Source organism: Lycium barbarum, chromosome 2 (assembly GCF_019175385.1).
Source record: "Lycium barbarum isolate Lr01 chromosome 2, ASM1917538v2, whole genome shotgun sequence".
Classification (NCBI taxonomy): domain Eukaryota; kingdom Viridiplantae; phylum Streptophyta; class Magnoliopsida; order Solanales; family Solanaceae; genus Lycium; species Lycium barbarum.
This window is the reverse complement of record NC_083338.1, coordinates 136,133,800-136,144,094: the sequence shown is the minus strand read 5'-3', so window position 1 is coordinate 136,144,094 and position 10,295 is coordinate 136,133,800. Positions and strand designations below refer to the sequence as shown.

Sequence of the window (10,295 nt, the reverse complement as noted above, 5' to 3'; positions counted from 1 at the left end):
ATAAAGGTTGCTTATAATAAACAACACGAAGTTGTTTAAGCAACTCATTATTGCTTATACATGAACTCAATTGGAAATTAATTGATTGATCACAAATGAAAATTAACTAATATAAAAACCTTGTTTCTTGTAAAAACTAGTCATTTGATGAGTGATTAAATCCAACTTATTAATTTTATCATCAATTAATTGACTATACTAATATTTTAAACAAAAATTTACTGATCCAGTGATAATAGAATCAATGTTGTTTGATTATATGAATATTAGAACATCAACTTATTGACTTGATAGCAATCAAGTGAGTACGTTGATGTTCAACTATTCATATAATCAAATAACGTTGATTCCATTATCACTAGATTAGTAAGTTATTGTTAAACTATTGGTAGAGTCAATCAATTTTGCGATCAATTGTGATATTATTAATAAGTTGGGTTTAATCACTCATTGGACGACTCGTTTGATATTTAATTGTTATCAAGTGAATACGTTGACGTTCAAATATTCATATAATCAAACAACATTGATTCCATTATCACTAGATCAATAAGTTATTGTTAAACTATTAGTAGAGTCAATCAATTTTGCGATCAATTGTGATATTATTAATAAGTTGAGTTTAGCCACTCATTGGATGACTCGTTTGACATTTAATTGTTATCAAGTGAATACGTTGATGTTCAAATATTCATATAATCAAACAACATTCATTCCATTATCACTAGATCAGTAAGTTATTGTTAAACTATTAGTAGAGTCAATCAATTTTGCGATCAATTATGATATTATTAATAAGTTGGGTTTAATAACTCATTGAACGACTCGTTTGATATTTAATTGTTATCAAGTCAATAAGTTGATGTTCTAATATTCATATAATCAAATAACATTGATTCCATTATCACTGGATCAGTAAATTTTTATTTAAACTATTAGTATAGTCAATTAATTGATGATAAAATTAATAAGTTGGATTTAATCACTCATCAAATGACTAGTTTTTACAAGAAACAAGGTTTTTATATTAGTTAATTTTCATTTGTGGTCAATCAATTAGTTTCCAATTGAGTTCATGTATAAGCAATAATGAGTTGCTTAAACAACTTCGTGTTGTTTATTATAAACAACCTTTATTTATTTAAACAACTACTAGTTGTTTACTTAGTTTTAATGAGATACAAGGTTATTGTATAAGCAACAAGGAGTTGTTTAAGCAACCAATAGTTGCTTGCGTATTTTTTAAGAGAAAAACATACATTTTTTTTTTTTTTGATAAAAAGTGCTTTTATTTGGGTTTTTGTGTAAATTAAAAAAAACTTAGGGGGCCCTTAATTAAATATTTAAAACAAAAGAAAAAAAAAAGAAATAGAAATCCCCTTTTATTCATTCCACTTTCAAACAACCCTTTTAGCTCATTTTCCCGAGAAACAGCTTGTTTGAAAGCTATTTGTCTCCTTCGAAAAATGCCTTTCACTTTGTCAACAATGGCAGATTAAAAAAAAAAAATCAATCAATATTGGCAACAATATATGACCAGAGAAAAAGCTCTAGTAAAATATACTTTCCTATCGGCTAATTTGTGAGTAAAAAATCATTTTTTTGTGCGGATTGCCCTTCAAAGGCACTGGTTTTTAATTTTTGTCCCTCAAATTGTTGATTTTTAAATTTTTGTCCTTCACTTAGAAAGTAACAAAAATATCCTGAGGTTTCGATATCCTGAGGCAGAGTTTGCCCCTCAAATTTTTGCCCCTCAAATTGCCTTGCGAAGTCAAAATTCTGCCTTGCGATTTTTTTTTTTAAAATTTTTGACTAAGCGGAAGTTCGAATTCATAAATTTTTAGGCGAAGGACAAAAATTAAATACTAACAATTTGAGGGTTAAAGACCACCCCCGAATAAGGGCAGTCGTTCAAATTACCCATAAAAAATCGAAATCTTGGATTGGAGTCATGCTGGGGCTAAACCCAAATATACTTTCATTTTTTTTTGCGTTGAATGTCCTTCAAAGGCCATGGTCTTTAATTTTTGTCCCTCAAATTGTTGGTCTTTGACTTGAGGGGCAAACTCTGCCTCAGGATATTGAGGGGCAAAAATTAAAGACCAACCACCCCCGAATAAGGGAAGTTGTGCAAATTGCCCATATATTTTTAACATGGTTGATATTGTCCGCTTTGGGCCAAGCCCACACAATTTTCCTTAAAAGGTTTTACACTATTAAGAGATCCAATACCTTATATGTAGCTTCCCAATCTTTTTAACTGCTACTATCATACTTTGTCCGCGCACCCAATAATCCCCCCCCCCCCCCCTCAAACTAAGTTCCACGTGGCCCTATGATAAATGGATCTCTTCCTCAAAGTAAATTCTATGTGGCACATTACCATAATTCACGGATCAATTTTTAAGATTCACTGTGTGTCACCCATATCATCTGAGTATTTATGGATACTGGATCCTACAACTAGCTTCTTTTTGTACGTGTGTGTGTCTCTAAGCTCATAAGGAGAAGTAAACCTAGTCCCAAGCCACCTGTCTTCGTTATACTCGTACTGCTGAACCTGGACTCTGATACTAGTTGTTGGACTAAATCAATCCAAAGAGACTCTTTACATGGTGTGATATTATCCGCTTTGGGTCAAGCCCGCACAATTTTGTCAAAAGGCCTCACACAATTAAGAGATCATACACCTTATATGTAGCTTCTCAATCTTTTTAGCAATTAATGTCGGACTTTATTTGCACACCCAACAATATTGTATTGAATAATAATATAGTGAACTAAGCACTCACTTGAATGGACCCTTGCTCACAAAAGTCTTTTTCTAGACATTTCATTGAACACATAGAAAACATGTGATTTACCTTTTAGTAAGCCTTAACTTAGGTGTAATGTTCTAATCCCATCAAAGACCTTTCTTTCAATATTATTTACAACCTAAGCTCACAGAAGACTGAGGAAAAAAAATTGATGATACCCTTTTACTTCTTTGGTCACGGACCTAAAATTTAACCGTTCATTACAAAGTGACTTTAATTTCTTCAATTTTTTTCACCAGTAAAAAGAGATTATGTAATGGATCTTTGATGCTCAATCTGAAGAGAATAATATTTTACTAATGATCAATTTAAATGAATGAGATCTTGAAATTGCCAATTGAAAGGTGTTGGTGGCTGATAGTGGTCATATATATATGTTTCCCACTAACATGGGATGGGAATTAATTGGCAATGTAATTATGCCTCCAGAAAGGCTACTCTATCTTCTCTTCTACCTTGGAATCCACTTTGGTCAGTTATTAAAGTTACACTTGTCTAATAATACAGCGTAGTGCTCAATCATGAAAAAATAAATTCTAATGGAAGCACTGCTCTACGTCGTAATTAAGGGGTTAATTGTCTATGTATGTGACAACTAATCTTATCTTTGGTATATGTTCATCTCATACAAATTCTTGATTAGGGGTTGTGTGATAATGCCTTTATCAATCGTATAACTGAGAGTTAAGTGGTCATATTGGCCCTTGTACATGTGACCAATATGCCATTCCACTTGGAATTATAACTGCATTAATGACATTTTGGGACTTCTCTGAGATCAGCTTACACAGTACAAGTATTCTCATGATTCTATAATTTCAGAAAAAGAAAATTTATCCGGACACGTGGTGTTAAGTAACCTGTTGGAGTTAGAGCATTTTAATATTTTCAACTGTAATAATTTGTGCTATATTCACCAACATAACCTTAATTAGTGTCATGTTTTCACGAGGAAATAGATGCACCAATTCCCCATTTACTTCATATCATATCGCAGCGTTTTGTTTCAAAGATTGTAGACATCAATCACCTATAAGCTCAAATAAATATTGCAATGACTGAATCGAACTTTCTTCTAAAATATTATTTACTGAATGGTCTTTTCCAGCTGATTGATCAGTATTTTTTCATCACAATTAATGGACATTAATGAACTTCTATATGTGACGACCGTTTGATGTGGTCACAAAGTTTAGTTGCACTGACAGATCTTTATAAATGAAATCGATGTTTTCTTGGACTGTCAAATTGTTGAAATGTTCAGAGAAAAGGTTGTAGTAATGCACATTAATGCATGTCCCGATTTTATGTATTGAATTATTGATCATTTTAAACATAGCTTGCCTTCATCTAGTCCATACCTTGGTCCAAGTACATTGGCTTTTAAGTTAATCATAAGCCCTTGACTTTCGATTGAATTGCATAATTGAACTTTGCACATTTGTGCTATAATCAGTTCCTGTCAATTAGAGATTTATTACTGATTTAATTTGAAATTATTCTCTCAATTGTTGTCATCACCAAAACTAACAGGTGATTTGTGAACCTTTGGGCTAACATGTACCCTTTAGGCTACCAGCAAATTAAAAAACTGTCGTGCAAACAGCTTCATAACCACTTCTGTGGTACTTGTTGCCATGACTAAACCATAGCCATTAGTCAGCTGGAAATTCTCCACGAGTTCTCTTTCTGATATTGTTTGGATTAGATTATAGATTTCCTGTGTCTGAATCTAGAGAAAGGATATTGCATGTAATCTAGTTTAATATAGATCCTCTTGAGCTAGTAGGATATCATAATACTTGTATAATGTGATACGCGTAGATCAGACCGATGCTTGAGTTCAAAAAGCTAGACTATAATTGTAATATTATAACAAATTTACTAAATTGTGTGTGTTTATTTGCTAAATAGTATGGAATCATGTTTTAATTATGTTTTGTGCAAAAGATCATTTGCTGGAGTTCAATGGAATACACTCCTTAGAATCCCAAGGAAAAAATTGTTTTGCAATCCAAAAAGGCCAAAACAAATATATACATAAATGTTTGGAGGGTCTTGTGAAACCAAGTAGCCAAAACGAGGAAAGAGAGAACAAGAATCTGTATTTACTTTAGGAACTCATAAATATCTTCTTCTATTTATGAGTTTGAACTTATTTCCATACTAGTTACAATCCAATCCACACTCTTCAAGAAGTGGACCATCCGTTTTCGCCGAAAATGGATCAATCCTTACCCATAAAAGTGAAAATATGGAAGCAAGTAAGATTGACCAGACAATGATGATCATCGGTGTTCTGTTCTTTCTACCCAAAAGTCCTTTCAGGAATGGATAGAGATGAATAATCACCCAGAAAGCAAAAAATAGCTTCCCAAATAACGGCCCCCATGAATCGTATCCATTGTTTATAGCATTGGAGATACCAGCAACAAATCCTATAATGTTTAGTAGCAACAATGTGGTTGGTGGAATGAGAAGAGTTGTCCATTTGAATGCATAAAGCTCTGAGAATTCTTCATAGTCCCCGGATTTTGATGTTACTGTGAAGTTTGTGTCCACACCGGCTAACACCTTTAGTAAACCTTGGAACACAGCGAATAGATGTGCTGAAACACCTCCGATCACCCAAAATTGTTCGTTCCTCCACCATTCATGTATCGCTACTCCACTCCATCTCATTTCAAGAATGCTTGTTGCAAAAATGCAAATGAAAAGCGACAAAAACCATAGGGCAGCAGAATTGTCAAGCTGCAATATTGAACAAGAAAAAGAAAGGGATAACTACATTTTGGACAGCTCAAAAGAACAATAGCCAGAAAATACATAGGTTTTGAATATTAAGCATAAATACACGTATAATATACATACTGAATACATAAAATATACATAATAAGTGTGTAGGTTTTGTATATGAGCAGAAAGAAATATCTTTCTTGATGAGTGTAATGTAACTAAGGAAGTCTTTTTTATGGTTAGAGATTTTGTACCTCGGGTGTAATGAAGTCTCCTGTGAGCAAGCATACAGCAGGTAGAGTGCAATAAGCGACGAGGGGAAGAGATGTGAAAGGATAAATGGTGGAACTTATGTATGAGAAACGTTCGAGCCAATTGAGACCACCACCACATCCATACCAGAGAGGACAATGCCTGCTGAAAAAAATTTCAATAGAACCAAGAGCCCATCGAAGGACTTGGTGGAGACGATCTGATAGATTGATCGGTGCTGATCCTTTAAATGCAGGCCTTTTAGGAATGCAATATATGGATCTCCAGCCATGACAATGCATTTTGAAGCCTGTTAATATGTCCTCTGTGACTGAACCATATATCCAGCCAATCTGCATTTTCAAAGTAGTTAGGAAAAAGTTGTTTGATATTTGTAGGAAGTAATAAATTTTAAGAGATGGATCTGAATTACCTCTTTTCCCCACTCTGTTTCATCTTCATAGCAACAGCTTATTACATAAATAGCCTCTTTTAGCAGAGAAGCTGTACTAGCACTTTTAAAAGTCCCACCATTTTCTAGCAGTGTTGATACAACAAAAACCGGAGATTGGCCAAATTTGTTTTCTAACTTGTGGTCAGAGATTTGAGCTTGATTGTCACCTGCTCAAGCCACATTGACATAAAACAATTGAACTAGCTACTGAGGAACTTCAATTAAATGTGAATTAGTTTGGAAATCAAAAATGTGACTTTACCTTGGGTGCCCTCTTGTGAGACCACTAAGTCAAGGGAGTCTTCGTCATTTAAAAGAGGCTTGACCTCTGAATTAGGCTTCTTATTTTTCCTTTTCCTTCTGCAGCAACAACTTTTGTAGCAGCACCAGTTTAACCAGCAATTGCATATCCTCGACGGAGCTTTCTTCTGCTTGGGCGCATCGAGTCCATAGAGTGCCTGGCGTCTGAACATACATCCAGTTCCAATGTATATAGGTCCTTGAATTCCATCTAATCCTTTCATGTTAATCTGGTTCATGTAAAAGCAATTATAATTTCACTCGAGTACAAAGAAACAATAAGCAGATATGTAGCCATTGATTTTACAAGTTTGCACTTACATCAAAGAACACCGTGTTCCTATTAGCATATCGATCATTCCTGTCAATGCCATCAAATCTCTGAGGGAACTGAACATAGCAAACACTCTTCCCGAGCGATGGATCCATCATGAAACACATAGCTTCCCTAATGGCTTTGCTGTTGTTGATATAGTGATCACAATCCAAATTCAACAAGTAAGGAGCATTAGTGAGCACAGCAGATACCCTGACCTGTCAAATAGATTTTAAGCTCATAAACAATAACATCCCATATCTGCAGAGCTGAAGAAGCTACCACGAAAATAAATCTCTATGCATTACAAACCAGAGCATTCATTGCACCAGCCTTCTTGTGATGGTTGAATCCAGGTCTTTTTTCTCTGGATACATATACTAGTCGAGGTAATTCCTTTCCATCTGTATCCAGCCCCCCCTTCTGGCCTAGGATGACCTGGAAATAACAACCATAAGAAGAAATTAATAAAGCTAGATGATGGAACAAAGCGAGAGATTAAGTAAAAATTCCAACAATGAATAATGAAATCTAAATTTCAGCACCTGAATCATGCCAGGATGATCTCTAACATTATTCCCAGGCCAAGGAGTTCCATCCTGCATTGTCCACCCTTCCTCAGGTACATTTTGCGCTTTAGCAACCAGAGCATTTACACGTACTTTAAATACCTCATAATCTCTCTACAACATCAGGAAAGTTCAATTCTAAATAAACACCAACCAAAAACCAAAGAAAGTAACGTTTAGCTAAAACCTTGGAACAAGATTGGGGAGTCATGATTATTTACCTTCATTGCTCGTCGTTCTTTTATAAATGAAGTCAAAACCTTGCCTTGGAGATAATCCATATTCTGAGAAAAATACGACTCAGGAGCGCGAGGCTCAATATTAAATTTCTTGCAGAAAGGAATCCATTTCTTAGCAAACTCAGCTGTTTCTGATAATGCTTCAAAGGTCAGCATAGAAGCCCCATCATCCGATACATAGCATGACACCTTATTGACTGGGTAGTCCACAGCCAGAATGGACAAAACCGTGTTTGCAGTCACCAGAGGAGGTTCTTTAAGTGGATCTACAGTACTCACGAATATATCCACTACAGAAAGTTGAGAAGGCTGCCCTTCTTTTTCATATCTGAAAGACATAATATATGTAATTTACCTAGCTATTAATAAAGGGAGTGTGAACATGATAGAGGAAAATTGGTTAACTACTGACCTGAGGGACAATCGGTCAAGGTAAGTTTCCCTTTCAATGGGAAGCCACTTAGGGAATTGATCAAGGATCCATGAAACAGCAAACCAAATTTCACATATTACAGAGACTAGCCACAATCCATAAGCATCGGTAACAGGATGAGTGACCCTATAATGAAAGAAAAAACCAAGAACAACCAGCCGAATTATGATGACAATTCTGTACGGGTTGATTTGGCTAGATGGAATTGGCAATCTCCTTGATAATGGTTGTCTTGCTTCATTCAACCTGATTTCACAAAAAATAATACAAAGATCAGCAAATTTGACAATTTCATAAATGCTTGGATCTCTATCTGTCATATCAAATAGATAGAAAATGCAGCAATATTTTCACAAGCATATTAAATACCAGCTGTTAACTGCCGCCATATTAATCAAAAGCTAGTAATAACCTGGCAGTTTCATAACAAAATTAACTATATGAGTACAGAGTACTTACACTGATAAATCAAATTCATCTTCATTATTATCCCCGTCTTTGTCACCACTATCTTTCGTCATCTTTTGTTTCCAACTTTCCATCCTCTCCTTCCAAGCTATACTTCCATAGCCATAAAGAGCTAAGTCCTTTGACGGATCCAGCGATTGCACTGCAGAAACAAAATTCAAGAATCCACAGTCCATGCAGCTAGGACTATTCTCATTTTTTATTCAATGTCTTATTATAGAGTATCACCTCTATTGTTGGTATATCGGTAGGGAAGGGAAAGTGCCCCTTTGCCACAGAGCCCTGCTGACCCCATCGGTACTAGTGCATGTTTGTCTGGATCGATATCATCATCTACCTGCAGCACAATGTACATACATTATATTAGTCTTCTTCATGAAAACGTTATCATAGCTAGAATTAAAAAAACTGAATGAACCATAACATGATAAGGCATATGCATAACACTGGGAACTCGTGGAATTTGGTGGCTGGAGTCAAAATGCTCGAAACCATAACACTGGAAATCATGTTTCACGCGATCATTTTCAAAATTGAACTCGTTGTCAACATCATCAATGTTATCTTCTTCCTCATCACCATGTACTCTAGGACACCCTATAAAAAAGTTCGAGAATCAGAATATATACAGTAGCAAATAAGTTCAACATTTCAGTACAGAAAAAAAGGATATGTTACCTTTTAGACGATTGAAACGAGTTTTGCACTGTGGACAAACTTGGCTACCTTCACGCCGCTCATAATCATAACAAGTTCTACAAACTGGAAAAGCACATTCATTGCAAGCTATAAAGGGCTCTCCATCTACTGTGAACCCGACTTCATCACCACATATTTTGCAAATTTGACCACTCAGCTGCTCCATTGGCCTTGCCTGATGACCATAACTCAACATGATTAACCAATAACTATATTTATAACACAGCAACAAGAACTACACAAATGAATTGGTCAAGTAGACAACTTACAGAAAATTCACTATCGCGACGAATAATAACTATTTCATCCTTGTTGTGAGTGCCTGCAACTAGACCAGCACTCACCTCCATGGAAAGACTTAAATGGTGTAACAGATTTGACACAAAATTCAATGTTGAAACAGATGTTAGCTCTGTGGATATATATATATTTATTGTATATGCCAAATTTTACAGATAGTAGTTTCTAGCTGATCCCACTTCTCCTTTTTCTTTTACTTCCTTTGTTCTGTACTTGTGTGTCTACTTCTGTTCTCTATATGAAACTTACTGCAACTAAGAAGAATTACTCACTTTCATCTATTGAAGGTTTCTTGATATTATTGTACTTGACTAATTTTGAGAAATGAAAATTATCCAACATTCATTATGGTACATTTTAGGAACGTGCTTAAACCATTTAGAGTCAAATTTAATACTATGAAAAAAGTGACAAATATTAGGAAGATGGTAAGTATGGAAAGTTAATTACTACCTAGTAGTAATGACAAAAAGTTATGTCGTTATTTCCAACTGTATTGTGCCGCTCTTCACGTCTCTTTTTCTTTTGAATTCTTATGTTTTTCTTTGTCTCGACTCTTGTTATCATCAAAATTCTTGAGTTATATTTTGGCATATTATTAAGTGTATAGTTGTCATTGGCACAAGGGACACTTCAATTTTACATCATCTTCTCGGGCAATGTCGTCACTACTTTTGGTTACTTTGTACCGCTTGATTCAAGGAGTATCT

At 34.9% G+C, this 10,295-nt stretch overlaps 1 protein-coding gene across 3 annotated transcripts; it reads right to left on the bottom strand.

Moving 5' to 3' along the window:
• Positions 1 to 4,926: 4,926 nt before the first annotated feature.
• Positions 4,927 to 9,906, bottom strand: LOC132627463 (probable cellulose synthase A catalytic subunit 3 [UDP-forming]). Of its 3 annotated transcripts, none has more exons than XM_060342814.1 (14): positions 9,555 to 9,906; positions 9,265 to 9,460; positions 9,005 to 9,183; positions 8,815 to 8,923; positions 8,578 to 8,728; positions 8,098 to 8,364; positions 7,668 to 8,013; positions 7,423 to 7,560; positions 7,190 to 7,315; positions 6,883 to 7,095; positions 6,524 to 6,791; positions 6,241 to 6,428; positions 5,810 to 6,160; positions 4,927 to 5,570 (listed from the first exon to the last, which is right to left on the bottom strand). In XM_060342814.1, exons 1-14 carry the CDS (start codon positions 9,633 to 9,635, stop codon positions 4,986 to 4,988), a joined length of 3,198 nt encoding a protein of 1,065 aa, XP_060198797.1. In that variant the 5' UTR covers positions 9,636 to 9,906; the 3' UTR covers positions 4,927 to 4,985. The 3 variants fall into 3 exon arrangements, with proteins under 3 accessions (XP_060198797.1, XP_060198798.1, XP_060198799.1); XM_060342815.1 differs by having other exon boundaries at positions 9,011 to 9,183; positions 9,555 to 9,905; XM_060342816.1 differs by having other exon boundaries at positions 9,032 to 9,183; positions 9,555 to 9,905.
• Positions 9,907 to 10,295: the final 389 nt, after the last annotated feature.

Coding starts and splice junctions, on each gene's coding strand:
- LOC132627463 (XM_060342814.1), bottom strand. CDS start 9,635: ATGGAGGTGAGTGCTGGTCTAGTTGCAGGCACTCACAACAAGGATGAA. Junction 9,461..9,554: donor GTCGCGATAGTGAATTTTCT/GTAAGTTGTCTA, acceptor TATGGTCATCAG/GCAAGGCCAATGGAGCAGCT. Junction 6,792..6,882: donor GGAACACGGTGTTCTTTGAT/GTAAGTGCAAAC, acceptor TACATGAACCAG/ATTAACATGAAAGGATTAGA.